Raw genomic sequence first — 20,552 nt, 5'->3', positions numbered from 1 at the left:
TCAGATATTTGAAAGCAGTTGTTCTATTTCTCCTTCATTACCCCCAAGCCCAGGCCAGGTCTCTAGACTAAACATCTTTAGCTTATTCACCAATTCCTCATAGGGCATGGTTTTAAGTTCTCAATCATTCCATCTTGTTACAGCCATTGAAATGAGACTCCCGGGGCAGCTAGGTGGAAAGAGCAATGCCCCTGAAATCAGGAGTACCTGAGTTCAAATCTAGTCTCAAACACTTAATAATTACCTAGCTGTGTGGCCTTGGGCAAGCCACTTTACCCCATTGCCTTGCCAAAAAAAAAAAAAAAGAAGAAGAAATGAGACTCCCCAGTCCAATATCTTAAATTATGAATCTCTGAAAGATTTGTCTTTTAACAGATTAGTCCTTATCTTTACACACACACACACACACACACACACACATACTTTATATATATATATATATATATATATATATACATATAGATATGAAACCAAGATCTCTAAAAAACAATGGAAGCAAAGCAACTATAACATAAGAGGACTTACATAAAGGGGAAACATCCCTTTATCATTCTAATCAGTAAAAAAAAAAGACATTCATGATCCCTATCACAGAATTCACTTTATATGAATGATATGAAATTACTGATATAATCTAATAAGTTTAATTCTTTTTCAAAGAAACAGCAGAGATTTGCTATTTTATCATATGCATATCATAAATAAACACACACACACAAACATATATAGATGTATATATATTAAGCTTCTGACTTTTTTTTATTATTCATGATGCAGTGGAGAATAAGGAAATGGCACCAGATTTGAAGTCAGGAGAGTTTGTGATCCTATGAAGAAGAGCAATTTATCCCTGTCTTGATTTTCTCATCTGTTAAATAAGTTTAATGTACTAAGTCCCTGGGGAAGCTCATTTGTGGAATCTTTGAAAACTCTTAACAATGGATTTCAGTAACTAATTGGGTGAAAAAATCCCTTTTAGCCCATTATATAGATCTGGATGAAACCATGTTTAATCTTCAAATTTCATCCAGTTATCCCTACCTAGACCATGCTTCCATTTGAATCCACTTGTGCAAAGCCCATTTCCACTCACTTTCCATCTTTTGCTTTGGGCACAGTAGCCAATACATAGTTCCATTGCTTCTAAGAAAGGACGGATAAGCTAATTCTCCTTTAATCAACTCTCCTATCTCTGTGACTTCCCAGACCAAGATTTTCCTAGATACCATTTCTCTATTTGTGATGACTTAAATGATTAAAATATAAGTTCCTTAAGGATAGGGATTGTCTCTTTTATTATTATTATTATTATTATTATTATTATTTATAACTTTAGTATATTCAGCACAGTGACTGGTACAAAGAAAATGCTTAATAAATATTTTTTAATCCATCCATCCATCCATCCATCCATCCATTCATCCATCCATCCATCCCCTTTTAGCTCTAACACACCATCTTTTTAAATAGTCTTGCATATATTATGTCACGTTTAGGGGGGAAAGCTGAACTATTTCATAGATGTTCACATTTAAGGAATCAAATACTGTGACTCTCTGTAGCTAATAAGGTGAACCTTTTATAAGTAAGAGAACTAAGTAAAAAGGATGTTAGATTTAGAGGCAGAGAGGAGCTAGATTTTAATCATGGCTCTGTTATTATGTGTTTGAACTTGAAGAATAATTAATAGGTTAACTTTTCTTCACATTACTATTTTCAAAGAACTTTTACATCTGTTATTTTATTTGAGCCTCACAATAGCCCTTATTATTTTTCCTCTTCTATAGATGGGGAACTTAGAACTGAGAGCAGTTAAACGACTTGCCCAGGGTCACTCAGCTCAAAAGTTTCTGAGAAGATCTAAATCCAGCCTTCCTAACTCAAAATCCTGTCTCTCTGGCCATTTTGCTCCATTATGCTCTCATTAATTAAACCTCTTAAACCTTCAGTTTCTTCATCAATAAAATGAATGAATTGCAATAGAAGTCCCAAAACATCTAATTCCTTTAGGACAAATTTATGAATTTCTTTTGCATGCACCAAGACTCACTAGAGAGGTTGCAGGCCTTAATTGCATCTTCCACCAATTTCAGGAACACGTCAAGGACCTTAGCTGGCATGATGTCTCCTTCCATAGTCACATCTGTTTCATGCCATTGCCGCAGAGTCTTCAAAAACTGATTGAGCTCCAACCACTGGAACATTTCTTCTGGATCCCGAATTGGAGAGAAGAGTTTGGAGCCACTCATAGAATAATACCGCCATCTTCGGCTCTGGGTCTTTCTATAACCAAGCAATCCTTTAATTGGGACTGTGACAACAAGCTGGGTGGGTGCCAACACCTAGGTAAAGCCAGGGAGAGAAAAAGAGGGAGACAAAAAGAGTGAGGGAATTTAAGCATTAACTTGGTATTTTTATAATAATAATAGCTAGAGCTTCAATTTTGTAAAGTGTTTTATAAATATTATCTTATTATATTCTCCCTACTACTTTGGGAGACAGAAAGATATATTATTATTCCCACTTTATAGAAGAAACTGAATCGGATAGATTAAGTGGCTTATCAAGGGTTACATGATCGGAAGGTGGTATATGACAGCAAATCTTCCTGACTCCAGGTTCAGCTGCCTTTTATACCATCTAGCTATTTAATGTACTTCATTATGTCTATGTGGTATCTCCCAATGGACTGTAAGTTCCTTGTTTATTACCCTAGTGCCTAACAAATAGCAAGTGCTTAATAAATATTTGTTGAATTTAGTTGAATTGAATTCACTGGCCTATGTTGGAAAAGAACTTTTCTAATAAACAAACAGCAAGCAGGAGGTGAATAATATCTTGGTTAAATTAGTCAAGTTAAGAAGGAATTTTGTCCATTAACTCCCAATGAAGATTCATATTTTCTTCCTCTGGTCTCCCATAGCACTGTTTGTCTCTCCAAAGCATTTGTTGTGTTATTTTGAGTTAATGGTTACATAAGAGTTTCCCTACTTAGCTTATAATTGTCTTGAAGGCAGGAGTGTGTCATTTATCTTTGTAGGGTTTTCAAAATCTAGCATAATGCTTAATAAATGCTGTGAGGAATATGAGGGTGTTCAGGTCCCACAAGAATGTGAAGGGAGAATTGTTAGTTTACATTACAAAGACTGGGGTTTTGCCTTAGTCTGTCAAGACAAAAGACTTGGCTTCAATCTGATCAAAACTGAGATTAGGTCAGGTCTGCCCCACCTAGTTCTAACCTACTGTTTGTGTCCTCCTTGGCACCACTCAAGGGGGTAGCTGTTCTTGCTCATTAGTAGAATGAGAAAGGTGGGGGAAAACATATAGAGATGAATGTATCAATTGTGACCCTAGCCAATGATTGGCACAAATAGGCAGGAACAAAGTCTTTCAAAGTGCATATAGCATCTAACATTTCTAGGATTTAGTGCCCCTCTCCCCTTGAGAGGTGTGCCATTTATTAAGATGTCTTAATAAAAAACTTTTTAAATTACTCTGGACTAAGTATTCATGAACCATTTATAACAATACTGATTTGAGTTGTTATATATTATGAAGATTGGCCTGAAAGTTTTGGGGGAAAAAAAGAGTCACTAACAAAAGGGAATGAATGATGTCTTCCTCTCCCATCCCTTCCTTTTCTCCCAGGGTTTCATGATTAGATCTGCCTTAGAATATAGTTTAACTGCGAGTCAAAGGAAGACAAGAAGCTATAGGCTATACATTTTAGTTAAATGTTTTAAAAGAAACATAACAATGAGCTTCATTACAATCTAACCTGCTGATTTGAATATTAATTTATTTCAAAGCATATTTCCTAAGAGAGAATATATGACATAGTAGTATATGACACTGGACTTGGGAGTCAGAAGACCCTCAGTCAAATGCTACTTCAAATATTTAGTAGTCATATAATTCTAGGCACATCACTGTGCTTCAGTTTTTTAATCTGTAAAAAGAAAAAATAGGCCTAAGGAAGCATTGATGAAAAGAAAATTTTCATAGACACAAAAATATTTATCTTAGTCCTTTTTTGTGATAATAAAGAATTAGAAAAAAGTAGATGCTCTCTCAATTGGAAATGACTAAACTAATTGAGGTAAAGGAATATAATGGAATATTACTATGCTTAAAGAACTATGTATGATTACTATGGAGAAGAACAGAAAGATCTATATGTAATGATACAGAGTGAAGTAAGCAGTGCCAAGAAAAGAACAGATACAGTAATTACAATGATGTCAGTCGAAGGAGTGATACATTAAAATATCAAAAGTGATTGAAACAGGGGCAGCTAGGTGGCACAGTGGCACCAGCCCTGGAGTGAGGAGTACCTGAGTTCAAATCCGGCCTTAGACACTTAATTACCTAGCTGTGTGGCCTTGGGCAAGTCATTTAACCCCATTACCCTGCAAAAATCTAAATTAAAGAAGTGACTGAAACAAAGTTATAATGATCAAGCAGGACTTAAATGAACAGATATGAGAAGATACCCCCATTCATCCTAATCTGCTACTTCATGGAGGTGGAGGTTAACAGGAGTTATAAATTACACTAATTTTTGCACTTTTTTCATTATAATGATCTGAAGTATTGGTTTAAAAACTAAAGTCTGTTAAATGCAATGACTTTCTAGGAGGAGGGAGAGGGATAAATGGGATGACTATGGTGATGAAAAATACACAAGACATCAATAAAAAATGATTTTTAAAGGGGGGGGGGTTGGCCTCTCTGGTTTCTTCTAAGTCTGAATTTGTGTTCCTATTATTCTTTAATTGGTTCAATAATTGCTTCTTTACAATGAAGACAGTAGATGTCTTCATGAAGAGCTCCATAAAGAAAAAAAAGTCATAACACCTTTTCAGTCTCTCCCTCTAAATCTGAATGGATTCTATGCTTTCTCATTCTCCTTCACTTTTCCTTGTGTGATTGAAAAGAAAAAAGAAAACTACATAAAAACCCAGCAAAATAAATTACCCTTACAAGAAATCTTCTCTTATATTCTAAGTTACCAAGTATTGGAGTTAAGATAGGTAAAATCCAGAAAGCAGTGTGAGAGTTTCATGGAGCTCATCAATCCACATCATACCAATTGTGCATTGGCCATCCTACTCTCCTTCTATCACCTAAGCTTGGACTCTGACCCAGAATTCCTGCCATGATGGGAAGTTCAATATGGGAAAAAATGTAACATTTCAGTCAACATGTATGCCTTCAAAAAAATAGTCCAAAAGAATATCCATTATAATACACTCAAAAAGTTAATATTCAATTTCTGAATGAAGAGAAGTGAAGAGAAATTTACTTCCTCCTATGGAAGTCCTTTTGATTCTAGCAAGTGACTGAGTGAGGCAGAATAGGACCTTCCATTGTCATGTAAATATTAGTAACAGACCTTTTGGAATAGTCATGGGAAAAAGTAAACAGAATATTAATCTCCTTTTCTACAATGATAAGCAGATCAGTTCTTTTTGTAGTTGAGGAAGCAATCGAGGTTAAATGACTTGTCAGGGTCACACAGCTAGTGAGTGCTTGAGACCAGATCTGAACTCTGTATTTCTCATTTCCAGGGCCATTGCTGTCTCCACTCTGCCTCCTAGATGCACCCCCAGCTCTTTTTTTTTTCTTAGTACTAATCCCAGGACCCATATAGGTGCCTGATCCTTTAGGCAACAGAGAGAAAAATGGAGAGCTAGTCCTTGAGGCAAGGAATTTTGGTTTTGTGAGATTATTTTGAATTTATTGAGAAAAAAATCTATTCATGATTTCCCATGAAAAGTATTTGAGCAGCCAAAATGATAGACTGATAGTCAAAGTGAAAGAATAAGTTGATGGACAGAACAAGGTATGACCAAAGCCAAAGGGAACAAGAACACAAACCACATCACACTGAAACCTTCATCACAATTCAATCTGTACTATTGTCATCCAATGAGGTCTGAAGACTTCCGCCTTCATGTGAAGAGCAAATCCCTGTGAACAGGATTTGGTTTCTCTTCAGGACCAAACTCTCCATCCTTTTTCTTCATGTGAGGTGCTTGTTTAGAACATTATAAATTTCACAGCAGCAGGCCAGTCCTCTCTTAAAGAACAACGGACTGATGTCAAGATAGATTTAAATCAAATTCACAGGGAAGTCACAATCACAATATTATTTCATTTAGTTTTTAATGGGAAATCTAAGTTTGTCTAAGTTTTGCAATTCTAGAAAGAGCATATTGAATTGATTGAAATATGGGATGAAATAAGCTAATTTTGTATAGCCAGTTGTCATTAATTTCAAAATCAATTTTTGCAGCATGGGGCTAGCATAGGTCTTAATATATTGGTATAGAAAATTCCTGCATAAGGAAACTCCCTTGACCAGTGTAGGTCAGTACTTTCTCTATCATTTATAGTCTTGGAGTTTTCATGAAAGGATGTAGCCACATGGCAGAAAATTAGCTGTGATAAGTAAGGAATGCTAGCTGTGATGAATAAGGAATGTTATCAGGAAGATTGTATTGTATTCCTGAGAGGGCAGGGGTTCCATGATAAAATGGAACTGTATTGAGATTCAGAGAAGAAAAAGTGAAAGAGTTTACAAGTTCTTAGCTCAAGTACATTGGTTTTTAAAGGTCTTTGAAGGATTATAGTTTTTCCAGTAGAAATTTTTATAGTTTTTACTAAGTACATGCTTCCAAAAATGTTCCTCCCTTGTTGACAATTATGGCCCTTAGGATCATGAAATGATCTTATTCCTTGAGGACCCTCCAGTGACTATAACCTTCACTTCCCCCCCTGATCTGGAACCAAGACTGAAAACTCAGTTCTTCTTTTAAGTGTCCATAGCCAGCAATATCCCAGGGCTATTGTTTCTATACTCACTGGTGGTGGGGGGGGAGGGTAATCCCTTATCATCAAATGTTCCCTCTCTCCCCTAGGCTCAGATACTTGACTCTCCATAAAAAAAAAACATTTAATACTTAATTAGTGTGTAATCTTGAACCAGTCACTTACTCCCATTGCCTTGAAGATACCAAAAAAAAAACCAAAACCCTCTACCTTCCTTTAAGGCCACACAAAGGTCACATTCTTTTTTTAGGAATATCTAAGTCTCAAAGGTCAATGAGTGCAACTAATATCTCTCTCTTACCCCCAACAGTCATTTGACTTTTCCATGAAGGGGGAAATCCATTATCACCCAATACTTTTTATTCCCCTTCTGGAAAGTTCAGATTGTTTGAAAGGTTTACAGAAAATTTGACTCCTTGTACTCATTCCAAGTTCAAGTTCATGTTTAAGTTCATTCAATCTAATTCCTCTTTCCTATGACAATGCTTAAATAATTGAAGAGAATTCCCATGTTTTTGTCACTTGCACATATCCCTTCTCTTCTCCTGGTTAAACATGACTATTATACCTTTGGTGACCATCACATAAAATCTGCTTCTCTCTCAGCTAACATTATTTCTCTGGTTCATTTTACAGATGAGGAAACCAAGGCAAACAGGCTTAAGGTTTTTGCCCAGGGTCACATAGCTAGTGACTATCTGAGGCCAGATTTGAATCAAGGTCATTCTTACTACCCCACCAAACCACCAGGTTCTACCTAAACTGGAAATAATCAGGAGAGAAATAGAAAGCACTAGACTGAAGGAGATTGGAAGAGGTTTCCTATCAAAGATGGAATTTTAGCTGAGACTTATAGGAAGTCAGGGAAGCTAGGAGGCAGAGATCAAGAGGGAGATCAGTCCAGGAATGAGGGATGGTCAAAGAAAATATCTAGAATTGAGAATTGGAGTATCTTGTTGAGAGAAAAGCAGGAAGGTCAAGTCACTGAATCAAAGACTATATGACTGGAATTAAAATATAAAAAAGAATGGAAAGGTGGGGGATCAAATTAGGAAGGGCAAACAGAGAATTTTATATTCGATCCTGAGGGTGAAAAGGAGTAACTAGTCTTGAAAGGGACCCCCAAGATCCTCTGGTCCAGCTGTATCCAAATCAAATAGAAACAGATTTCTGCCATCCATATACTGACTTAAGAAATCTACAAATCAATACAAACTATGTTGCATTGTATTTTTATTTAGTAAAACATTTCCCAATTATATTTTAATCTCATTTGGCTATGCTTGGAAATTTTGCCAGATATATGCCAGTTTGGGAATTTGATACTTCTTCAATGCAGTATAGTCATTCTTTCTACCACATTATCCTAAAGGTATCATCTAGAATTCTCTTGGGGACTTCTCTGGGGTCAAGGCCCTAAGGAGCTCTCTAAGGCAGCTCTGATTCCTAGGACATTTTTCCCTTATGCTGAACAGAAGTCTATTTCCCTGAAATTTTTATCCATTTGGGCTTGTTCTGCAATCTGGGACCAAACAAAATTATTTAAATTGTAGCATTTCTAGAGTATATATTAAATCTAAAAACAACCACCATCTCTTACCTTTATGTTCTCATTGCGAAAGCTTGTTTTATGAATAGCTTGGAATCTAATGTCCTTGCTGCTGATTTCTTTGGTCAATATATGAATGATCACCTGCACCTCTTCTACAATCTGGGCGATCTGACGTTTCCTCGGAAGCACCTGTATTGGAAAGACAGGTAAAAACTGTCTTTGATTGCTTAAGATCAGGTGTCTCATCATTCCAAAATTTCTAATCTGAATCTTCCCATGGGAGGAATATGTTCTCATTCCAATTCTCAACTCCAGCCCCTAGAGAGACTTTCCAGAGAGAAAATTATTGACTCAGGTTTACCAATATGACCTTATTTGAAAGTAATATTATAATTACATATTATGAATTATAACTAATATTATAATAGTTATAAATAGTTAACTCATTTGATTCTTACAACAAGCCTGAGTAGCAAATATATTTTTATTCCCATTTTCAGATGAGAAAACTGAGATATGGATAGACATTAAGTAATTTGTTTAACCAGTGTTAAAGCTGAAATTTGAATTTAGCCTTCTTGACTGACCCCAAGCCCTGTACCTGTGACATCATCTAGATGCTTTAACAATACCCAAATGCCTCAGTTTTTACATCTATAAAGTAATCCCTAATTTTATTTATAGATGAAAGACTGAATTGCTAAAAACAGAAATGGAACTAATTCACAATTATTTATGTTCATGAAGATAAGAGAATCCCAAAGATCAAAGGTCATAGATAGCTACAGTCCAAGTGTGAAAATTAAATCAACAAGGGTCATAAAACCTAATTTTCCTCTTTTTTTCCCCCTCATTTCCTACAAACCCTGGGTTCCTGAACTTTAGTGCAAAGCTTGCTTCCAGGTAACAACCTTCTTTTAGGTTGTAAATATTTACATCTGCTAAACAAAGTTTGGTGGTAGAACAATCTGTGAACTGATATTTCATTGACCCGGCTCTTTCTGAAACAAGGATCACTGTTCCTCCATTGGGTGTTGCTGGAGAGAAATTGGCCGTTAGAAATCAGGAATATAGATAGGGATGCTGTCATCTTAACACTTTCCCAGCAGAATATTGAACTCAAATGGTAAGAAAATTCTTGACAAGGAATGGAAATATTTTCAAGAATCACCTGCAAGCAAATCAACTCGCTAGCCCATCTTCAAGGATCTTCTCTCATGAGTATAGTCTAATTCTGAGAATCCAAGACCTTCCAAAATTTTGCATCATCCTGAAGCTTTTCTCAGACTACTTGTTGCTTTGCAGTCTATCCTTCAGCCAACCTGGTGACTGTTTTCTCCTGCTACTGGACTGTAAGCACACTCTAAATCCCAGTGATGAATGAATGAATATGATGAAGGCATTCCTAGATCTAGGAAGTAAATTATACCAATCTAATAAATATTTATTAATCACTGTGGTAAGCAATGGGGATACATTTGCTAAAAAGAAAGGAAATCAGGGGCGGCTAGGTGGTGTAGTGGATAAAGCACCAGGCAAGCCACTTAACCCCATTTGCCTTGCAAAAACCTAAATAAAAAAGAAAAAGAAAGAAAGAGAAAATCAATAGAGAATCAAACAATGAGGCAATCACAAACACAAAAGAAGATATAGGATAATGGCAGAGAGAGAGAGAGAGAGAGAGAGAAGTAACACTAGATCAGGAAGTGATCTGCAAAGAGACAATAATTGAAACCAGGGGAACTAATGAAGTCATCAAGTCAAAGAATGTTGAAAAGTGCCAGCAAGTGGCACCTTGGAGTGAACCCACTTAGGGAATAGGAGATATAAGATCCAACTAAGGAAACTAAGTCAGGCAGGAGGAGAACCAAGATCCAACTAAGTCAGGCAGGAGGAGAACCAAGAGTGATGTCACAAAACCCACGAATTCTGACATTATCCAGGAAAAGAGAGTGGGCATCAGGGTCAAATTCTACAGAGAAGTCAAGAAGGAATAGAATTTAGACTGTGGGAGCAATTTGAGGGCTTGAAGTGGAGAGAAAAGGGAAATCAGAGCAACAGTGTATGGGGGTGGGGAGGGAAATGGTAAAACACTAAAAATTGAAGGGATTAAAGGTCATAATGAGAAAGATAAAATTGACCTAAGTAGAAAGGTCCCCTTCTGAATTTTCAATTGTCTTCCAGCATGAATACTAACTGAAACCACCAAGCAAGGACTAGAGGTGCTCCTTTTGACCATTTCCCATGAACCAATGGTTCCAAAGTTTCTGTTCCTCCTTTGGGTAAAGATTTTCTTCTTGCCCTACTGTGATGGAGGATGACAAAAACCCATCTACTTCAATCCTTAGAAGACAAAATACTCAGAGTGACACAATGACTTTTCTGAAAGTCATATAAAAAAGAATCATGGATCAGGACTAGAGCTCAAGTCTGTTGACTCAAAGTCTATTTCCACTAATAATCACATAAGAGAACTTGGAGGCAAAGTCTTAATAGGACATTTTTGTTCAATGGACATGGAAGGCTTACTTCATTGGGGCAGCAGTGGGTAGAGGAAGAGACACTACCACAAAAGGAATGCTGGCCCCCAAAGGGAAAAGGAAAGTCTGGAGGTTACCACGAGGCTGTTTGCCTAATCGTGTTTTATTTTTAATACCCTTTATTGCCCAACTTCTTCCTCCTTTTCAGTTAATTTCTTCTTCATAGATTATGTCCAGTTTCTTTTGTTTGCATATATAATTTCCATTTATATCCTCAGTCTGAGAAATCTTTAAGAAAAGGGACTGGCAGACTTTAGAGAAGCATGGAAAAAAATTACATGAACTGATGCTTAGTGAAGGGAGTAGAACCAAGAGAATACTGTGAGTTGGTCAGCTCCTCTCAGTAGTTCAGAGATCAAGAATAAAACTGGGGGTGGGGTGCTACTAGGTGTCACAGTGGATAGAGCATCAGCCCTGGAGTCTGGAGGACCTGAGTTCAAATCCAGCCTTAGACACTTAATAATTACCTAGCTGTGTGGCCTTGGGCAAGCCACTTAACCTCATTTGCCTTGCAAAAAATCTAAAAAAAAAAAAAAAGAAAAAGAATAAACCTGGAAGACCTATTATGCATAATGCCATCCATATAGAGAGGAAAAACCAAAATCAAAACCCCAGATCTGAATGGATACTACTACGTTCACTTTTAAAAAACTTCTCTTATGTTTTTCCTTCCTATCTCATGGTTTTCTTTCTTTTCTTTTAGTCCTAATTCTTCTTACACAAAATGACTCATTTGTAAATATGTTAAAACAGAAATGTAGAGATACAACTTTTACCAGACTGTTTATTGCCAAGGGGAGGATGGAGGGAAGAGTGAGTGGTAGAAAAATATGTACCCTATGAATTTGTGAATGGATGATTGCTGAAAAACTGATTTGGGTTTTATTTTGTTTTTTACTTATTTATTATATAATATATATAATTTATTCATTATTTATTTTGTGTTTTGCCCTTTTTTTGTATCCCCAGAATACCTTGAAAATGGTGGTCATTTAACAAATGCTCAAACACTCCATAAAAGTTCTTGCCCACTAAACATCACCATATTGCTACAAATACTACCATATTACCAGTACCACCTGATTCTTTATATTTCCCATACTATGCAAAAGACCAGAGAGTACCACTCTTAGTTTGGCTATACTCAGAAGAGGAGTCATTTCTATAATCTCTCTATCAATCCATAAGCATTTGTTAAGGATTTATGAGGTGGCTTAAGGTATTGGGATCACAAAGAGAAAAAGAAAACAGTTCTTATCTTCTTACCTTTTATGAGTAGGGTGGAGAAAAGAGGCACAGATATTCAAAGGAAGTTCAAAATAAGCTTAGGGAGGAAGTCAGACAGGAGGGGTGAGGGAAGGGAAGGGGAGGAAAGGTCCATGGGACTTGTAAGGAATTCTGAAAGAACCAGGGATTTCAAGAGCTTTCAGAAAAGAAGGGAAAGGAACAGTCAAGGCAAAAAAGATAGAGATGGGAGCTGTGATGAATGTGAGGAAAAGCAGTAAAGTCAGTATGTATCAATTAGAGTATACAGAGGAGAGTTGGATGTAATGAAACTGGAATGGTAGGACAGGGCCTGGATATGAAGAATTTTAAGGACCAAACAGTCAATAAACATTTATTAAGCATTTAGGTTCTGGTTCTAAAAAAGGTAAAAAAAAAAAGTTGTTTCTGCCCTTAAGAAGCTTACAGTTTAATGTTACAGAGATATAAGTAGTCATTAAGTCTTTCCTCTATGATTTTTAATGAGAGGGAAACCCACTTGTTTAGGTAACAACTTTCTAAGCTATCTTAGTTTGGTATCAATTCCTCTATCTTTCTTCTCCCTCCCCTCAATCCTCAATCATTTGGGCTCATTCATTAATGTCTTTTCTGGTCAATGATATTCCCAGCCAGCAGATCTAGGACCATAAACTCTTTAACAGAATTCTGGCATTTCAGTAATTTTCTATTGTATTCTCTTAAGGTTCTTAATTTGTAGTGGCAGCTAGGTTGTGAAATGGATAGAATACAGGCCCTGGAATCAGGAGGATCTGAGTTCAAATCCAACCTCAGACACTTAATAATTACCTAGCTGTGTGATCTTGGGCAAATCACTTAACATCACTGCCTTGCAAAAACTAAAAAAAAAAAAAAAAAAGATTCTTAATGTGTTGGCCACAGATTTTCTAGCATGTCTTGAAAAAATACACATAAAAACCTGTTTGTTTCTTTAGTGCTTTTGAGTCACTAATTATGAAGATATAGATTTACTTTCCTTATGTGACAGATAAAACAGATGATTTATGGAACTGGTAATCACAAATTATAGGTTCAGGGTTGGTTTGTGATAGAAATATATATATGTATATATATATATATGTACATATACACATATATAGACAGAGATATAGACATCTAGCTAGATAGTGTATATGTAGTAAATACAACATATGCAAAAGTGTGTGTATGTATGTGTGTCTATGTATTATATATGTTGTTTCTATTCAGTTGTTTCAGTTGTATCTGACTCTTCATGATCCCATTTGGGGTTTTCTTGGCAATAATACTAGAGTGGTTTGCCAATTCTTTCTCCAGTTTATTTTACAAATGAGGAAACTGAGACAAACAGGATTAAGTGATTTCCAGCTAGTAAGTGTCTGAGGCTGATTTGAATTCACAAAGATGAGTCTTCCTGAGTCCATGCCCCCATTATGCATGCGGACATGCATATATTTATATGTATGTATGGAAAATTTCCCTTTCAGGAAAGGAAAATTTCCTGTCTCTTCTAGTTAGCTATAGCTCCTTTGATCATTCTTGGACCTCATTTCCCTTCCAACTTCAAATCTATGATTCTATGTTCACTATTTTTCTTTACTTCTATTTTACAGGTCTTGACTTATATTTTACCCATCTAGTATGTTAAAGTAATATCCATTTCTAGGTTGAAGGAGACAGATAGATATTAAGCCTGGTGTGAGGAGGGTGGTGATGGTGGTAACTTATTCCATAGTTACCTATGGAGAAAGATTTCTTTTGAGGGAGTCAGATCAGGTAGAGCTTTGTACAAACAAACCTAGTCACCAAGCTAGCACAAACCTGCCACCAAGCTGGCCACCACAACTTCAGCCTTGCTTTGCAAAACACAGAAAAACATGTGTTATTTTTCCACAAGCTACAACAGCAGATATACCCTATAATAAAGTATTTAAAAATAAACCAAACAATAACACTGTGTCTGACCAGATAAGAAAGCTAAAATGGAACCATTTCAAGTTTCATTTGGACTTTGGGAACCTGTCCAAACCAGGAGATCTTTCTCTAATTTTGTCTTCACTAGGTTAATTAATGAAGGAAAACTTGCTTCTCTTTAACAAGCTGCATAGATTTGTCAGAGATGACTAAAAAAAGTAAAGACAACTTCTTTAGAGAGGCAATGGACATTGTAGAAGGAGACAGGAATAAGTCTGAATATTCTGTAGGCATAGGGAGAACAACTAAAAAGGATCATGAAGAAACTATTTGACATTTCAAAACTTTATTTGCAAATATTTCTATAATAAAACTATAATAAAGATGAGTTTTTAAATATCTTAGATGACCACTTATAATGTATAATATAATTATACCATTACAAGATTTTTAAAGATTTTTCAGCTTTAAATTTAAATTAAAAATAAAATTTAAGTTTAAGTTAAATTTTTAAAATTAATTTAAAAGATTTTTAAATACAAGAGTTTTAAAATATTTTATTATCAAATCCACTTATAATAATACATTACTGATAGGATCTTTGAAACAGAGAGCCTAAGTCTATAAGAATCTTATCTATTTCTAGGTGAAGAGACTTGGGTTCAAATCCTGTCTCTGATATTTACTAATTATATGATCATAGGCCATTACAACTTCTCTAGGGCTTGAGTTTTTCTCATCCGTAAAATGGGTATAATATCAAATATTACCTTCTTACCTACTTTATCTGTAAAATCTGTAAAAGGTGGATAATATCAAATATTACCTGTCTTACCTACTTCACAGGGTTATAGTCAAGATCAAGTGAAATATTTTCAAAATTTAAAGCATTATATCCACATTAGCTTTCCTCTCCCTCCTTATCATCATTATATTTTAGAAATATCTGTGATTTCATTAGTAGGTGCTATTTTCAATGATACTGATTTCAACTACTCTGTTGCAAGATTGCAAACTCAGTTAATCTGTTCCTTAGACAAATGACATATAAGCCATAATCACTGACTCAAAACTTTTCCAGGTTGGTAGGAACTGCCGGGCTTTGGGATCCTTGGCCATAGAATCCAAAGTCCCTTCACCCCATACCAAATATATATGGTTTAAAAGAACTGTTTATGTGGAGAATCTACACATTTAAGAAAAATCACAAATGTATAACAACATATTCATCTAGAGGATGACTAACAGCAATAATACTGATAATGACAACCTATATTTACAAAGAGCTTTAAGGTTTGCAAAAATACCTTATATAAACTGTCTCAAATGAGCCTTACACCAGTAGGTATATTGCTATCCCCATTTCACAGAAGAGGAAATGTAACTCAGAGAGTTAAGTGAATAAAATAACCCATGATTACATGTCCATTATGTCTGAATTGGGATCCAAACCCAGGCCTTTCTGACTCCAATCCAGTGCCCTATATACATAGTACATGTTGCTGTCTCTGTTAATGTTAACAGAACATGTTAATGCTAACTAGGGACACTAGAGGCCATCAGTTCCTTCTTTTTTTTCCCCCCAGTTGAGAAAACAAGACTCAAAGAGGCCATTTATGTTAAATGAGTGTTTTGAGTGAAATTTATCAGAGATCATGGGAAAATAATAATTAAAGGCAACTTTAAAGAAAGATCACCTGGCACCCTACAGTTTTGTCAACTTGACCTCTCTCAAAAGAGACAGGGTATGATTGTCCTGTGCTATTTCCATCTCTACCTCCTAATCCATTTCCTCTTTATTTATTTTTTATTTTTTCAGGTTTTTTGGTTTTGCAAGGCAAATGGGGTTAAGTGGTTTGCCCATGGCCACACAGCTAGGTAATTATTAAATGTCTGAGGCTGGATTTGAACTCAGGTACTCCTGACTCCAGGGCTGGTGCTCTTTCCACTGTGCCACCTACCCACCCCATTTCCTCTTTATTTCTAAAGATAAATGTTCAATGCTTACTTCCTGAGTATTATTTCCCTTGCTGGCATTGTTCCGCAGAGAGCTAAAACTAGTATGGTGAATATAGTTCTTGTTCTTTCAAGATTATTATAACCTTAAGGAGAAGGCCAGATAGTTTGATAGCTAGGGACAGATAAAGATTATAAATTCCTAGAAGACAGGAGCTTCCTCTTTTTCAACAAGCTTCTCCAAAGACTTGATAAAGAACATAATCCTTCCATAATCTCATCTCCATTTCTATTCCTGTCTCTATCTAGAATATCAATGTTCTTTTCAAGAGGAGAGACTTCAATGGAGTTTGGATTTTAATCTAGGTTGGCATGGTGGATAGAACACTGGTCTTGGAGTCAGAAGGTCCAGGAATTTGATTCAGCCAGACACTTGAAAATTAGTCTGTATGACCTTGGGCAAGTCACTTGACTCTGGTTGCCTCATATCCAGGGTCATCGCCAGTTGTCCTGATTCATCTCTGACCACTGGATACAGATGGCTCTGGAAAAGGAAGTGAGGCTGGTGACATGGCACCCCAAATCCAATTCATGTTCCATTCATGGCATCATCTTCCTGATGTCATGGTCTTCTTCAAGAATGAAGGGCAAAAAACCCTCATTATTTTAAATCTGTGAGCAATGCAGATTTGTCCAGTGAAAATTCCATTAAATTAATTACAGTGCCCACCCTGCTTAGTTACTTAAAACAATGATAAGAATAATAGAAACATTTGTTTACCTAGAACTTTAAATAATTCAAGTTTAAATACTGAATAAAGAAAACTCATATTTATGGATTTCCCTCTAAAATGTCGGTTTTTATAAAAGAACTGTTTACTTGATTGATTCATTTAGCAGGAGGGGGTACAGTTCTCACTATATTTATCAGTCTCCTATTTCATTTTTCTTTTTACTCTAAGAAATCTCTGGAGACAAAATATAAAAATAATATTTATTAAAGAGAATGACTTTTCCCCCCCTGGAGGTTTAATGAAAGTCCTTGAAAAGTCTTGAAACCACTCCAAGTGGTTATTGCTTTTAATAAAGCCTGCTCCCTTTTCTTCTAAATGAAGTAAATTACTTTTTTTTCTGTCTGGGACTCAGTTTCATCATCTGGCGAATGAGGGGTTTATATTATTTTAGGAGAAGCAGAAACTCTAGGCCATAGCAGCTCTTTGCCTGAGGGCACTGAATCTACTGCTAGTACTGAAATAAATTTCTTGGTAAACTAGAAACAAAAGAACCTATCACCCACTTAACAGTTTTAGTTCAACACAAAAGCCACCAGGTGCCCAGCCGTGATGTAAGCACCTTCTTCCCCTGGCAAGGTGGGCAGTTCCATTCTATCCAGAAATTGAGTTTCCCTACTCCAAGGTGGTCCTTGCCCCTTTCCCCCACCCACAACTGAATTATAACTGACCACTTCCCTGGGTTCATTTCTGGTACTAGCCATTTCTTAAGTCACTGCTCAGCTCTTTCAATGACCTCTGGGCTCCTTGGACTGAACATTTTAGTAAACCTGGCCAAATGAAGCCATCCTTTGTACAGGACACACTGTATTAGACACTCTATAGCACACACAAAGAACAAAAGAAGTTGTCTTAGCCTCCAGGGGAGCTCACCAGGCCAGTCAGGGAGGCAGAATTGACTTGAGAAATGCCTGAAAAACAATTACAAAGCAGTCTCTCCATGAGTCTAAGGAGATTTGGTGAAATAGGAAAACATGAAAGAGGCAGAATCATGAATAAAGGAACCCTAAAAAAGGGACAAATAATGGGAAGTCTCTAGGTTATTTGCAAACACATACATGCATATTCTGCATGTGTACTCGCGCACACACACATATCTTGTATAATTTTTTTGCATGTTATCTTCCCCAGTAGAATGTGAGTATCCTAAGAGCAGAACCGTGAGTTTTTTTTTCTTGGTATCCTCAGAACTTAGTACAGTGCCTTGTTCCCTGATTACCTTTAAGCCTAAAGCTGCTCCATAAGCTTCTCTCCTCAAAGTCCACAGTATGTACTCGGGAGGATAGCAGAGAGACAGGGAGACAAGATACATTTATTCTTACCTTATCTACAAGAAAACGCTTCATGTTTTCATCTGTTAATGAAGCCATGGTTTCTCTCTTTTTGCTCCAGATTATGCTTTAGATTCTTGGGCTGATTATAACTGCAAAGAAAATTGTTGCTATACTATTTGTCTGGAGGCTGTTGTCCACTATCCACATGTTGCTCCTCCCAGCTTCTCTGAGAGTTAAACAAAAGGGCGGTCTCCACTCCTCAGGCATCTTTCCTCCTCAGCTCTTGGCTCAAATCTTTTGTAAGTCATAAGCACATATCTGAGATTCTTTTAAAGAAAAATTATTTTGTGAGTGGAGGGGGGAAAAACTGAATTTGTCATTCATATAAAGCTAGAATTATTTTCTAGACTGTCTCTGTAGAGTTTCTAATCCTCTAAAATATATTTTCCACTCAAATAATTGACAGGTTTTTTTTAGAAGAAAGAAATGTCTTCTGAGCCAGCCAAACTTTCAAAATCTCTCCTAAATTAATCTCTTTCCCAACCTGCTTCTTTGCATTCAGTTTTACTGCGACTAGGAGTACCCCCTTGCCTTTCCGGGTATATATCTCCTCTGTTCCCTTTCATGTTGACAGTAAATACCCTTGCCTGCCAGTATAAAGTACAAACAGTTGGATTTAGTTTCTTTACAATAAACAGTTAAAAAACAAGAGATAATCATTCTCAGTCTGGCACCAGGCTTCAGGGAGGCGAAGTCTGTTCATCTTGCTTTTAGAACAAGGTTCCTATCAGTGTTCTCATTCTTGTTCTCACATTTTCTCCTTTCTCTCACACATATACATACCAATACTCTCCTCTCTCTCTTACATTCTCTCTCTCATACATATTCTCCCTCTCATTATCTCTTCTCTCTCTCTCTCTCTCTCTCTCTCTCTCTCTCTCTCTCTCTGTCACACACACACACAATCTCTCCTCTCTCTTACATTCTTTCTCACATTCCCTCATACATATTCTCCTTCTCTCCTCTTCTACTTTCTCTCTCTCTCTCCCCCCACTCCCTCCTCTCTCTCTCTCTCTCTCTCTCTCTCTCTCTCTCTCTCTCTCTCTCTCTCTCTCGGCTCTCGCACATGGGGTAAATGAGAGGACACAGATCTTTCTCTTGCTCACCTGTTTTCCTTTACCATAGCTTCCCTCTTCCCATTTGAAAGCCCTGTGTGGCTGGCAATAAAAATAAAGTCACTATAAACAGGCCTGTAATAAGTAGAGAAAATGTTCCCATCTGGTTTCATCAGCAAGAGTCATGTTTGAGAAGAGCATGGGCTGCAGATACCCAGCCAGGCTAGCTCAGGCTGGTTTTACTGCAGGGAAAAAAAAATTTCACAATGGCCCGGTCTCCCAGAAACTGGCAAACATTGCCTATAGTCAATATGTCAAGTGATAATGGATGTCCAATCTTAGATTGCTTCTGTCAAGTAAGTCAAAGGTGGGGAGTGTGTAGCAAGAAACAATAACCAAAAAACCTCTTTAAAACTGTTGCTTTTCCTTTTATTTTATAGCTATTAAATTAAGCAACCTTGGATACCTTCTATATAGGGAGAAAATATGTGTGTGTCTACTATCCTAGCAAGGTCTGACACCAACTGGACTTCAACTACTCCTAAATTTATCTTCGATGCCTCTCTGAGTTCCACCACCTTCTGTTCAGGCTGTTCCTTATTTTTTCAGGGAACATTATGGAAAAATCAGTAGTAGCAAAAAAAAAGAAAAGAAAAAGAGAAAAATATATGCTTATTACCTTCTTCCCTCACAAAAAAGTTTAGTTGTTTTATTTGTTCCTGAAACCCTATATCTTCTTGTCATTGTTTGATTTGATGTGACATGTCACACAAGGGTTGGTGAACTGTAAGAATGAATGAAGAATGGTCCTATGGGGGAGGGGGTATAGATGAGGATTGCTAGGATTAAGTATTTAAAATCCTGAGTCAATAGGGTGGGGAAGGAGAGGGAAATGTTTACTGGCAGTCACTGGGCTGTGTGGTAACCAGTTTCAAGCAGGAACAGAGTTCCTAGTTTGGGGAGATAGTGCTTTAAGGAAAAGGGAACTAAAATACCTTTCCATATCCACAAGACATTTCACAGCCTGAAACAGATACAGCCTCTATTCCAGACTGCTATCTTTGTGGAGACCATTCAGTTACAAACTGAATCAAATAAATCAGTGTTACCTGAATATCCATTATATCCAAGGGTTTTATATGGTCTCAACTGGGCCCTTACTGAGGCAAAGCAATCCTTTTACATCTCTCTGATCCATTTACTATCCCACTCACCATAGCACCTTCCACAGCTCCCCTCTCACTTGCCTTCTCATCTGAGAACCTTGCCTCATATTTCATTGAAATTACTGAGGTCATTTGCAGAGTGTACCCTCT

General features: G+C 36.7%; 1 protein-coding gene across 11 annotated transcripts in view; it reads right to left on the bottom strand.

Moving 5' to 3' along the window:
* MAB21L3 (mab-21 like 3) overlaps nucleotides 1–20,552 on the bottom strand; it is a 41,553-nt gene that overhangs the window by 9,526 nt on the left and 11,475 nt on the right. For 6 of the 11 annotated variants that reach the window (XM_074188523.1, XM_074188519.1, XM_074188521.1 and 3 more), the window contains 3 exons: nucleotides 18,170–18,447; nucleotides 8,435–8,575; nucleotides 2,051–2,342 (listed from right to left, as the gene is read on the bottom strand). In XM_074188523.1, the coding sequence (XP_074044624.1) occupies nucleotides 2,051–2,342; nucleotides 8,435–8,575; nucleotides 18,170–18,217 (481 nt within the window). In that variant the 5' untranslated portion in view covers nucleotides 18,218–18,447. Of the gene's footprint in view, nucleotides 1–2,050; nucleotides 2,343–8,434; nucleotides 8,576–18,169; nucleotides 18,448–19,287; nucleotides 20,542–20,552 lie in introns of those variants that run through there. The other 5 variants (XM_074188527.1, XM_074188518.1, XM_074188520.1 and 2 more) reach the window with 5 other exon arrangements.

This window comes from Macrotis lagotis, chromosome 5, assembly GCF_037893015.1.
Source record: "Macrotis lagotis isolate mMagLag1 chromosome 5, bilby.v1.9.chrom.fasta, whole genome shotgun sequence".
NCBI lineage: Eukaryota > Metazoa > Chordata > Mammalia > Peramelemorphia > Peramelidae > Macrotis > Macrotis lagotis.
Note: the sequence above shows the minus strand (reverse complement) of the source record. Positions and strands in the feature narration are given on the sequence as shown.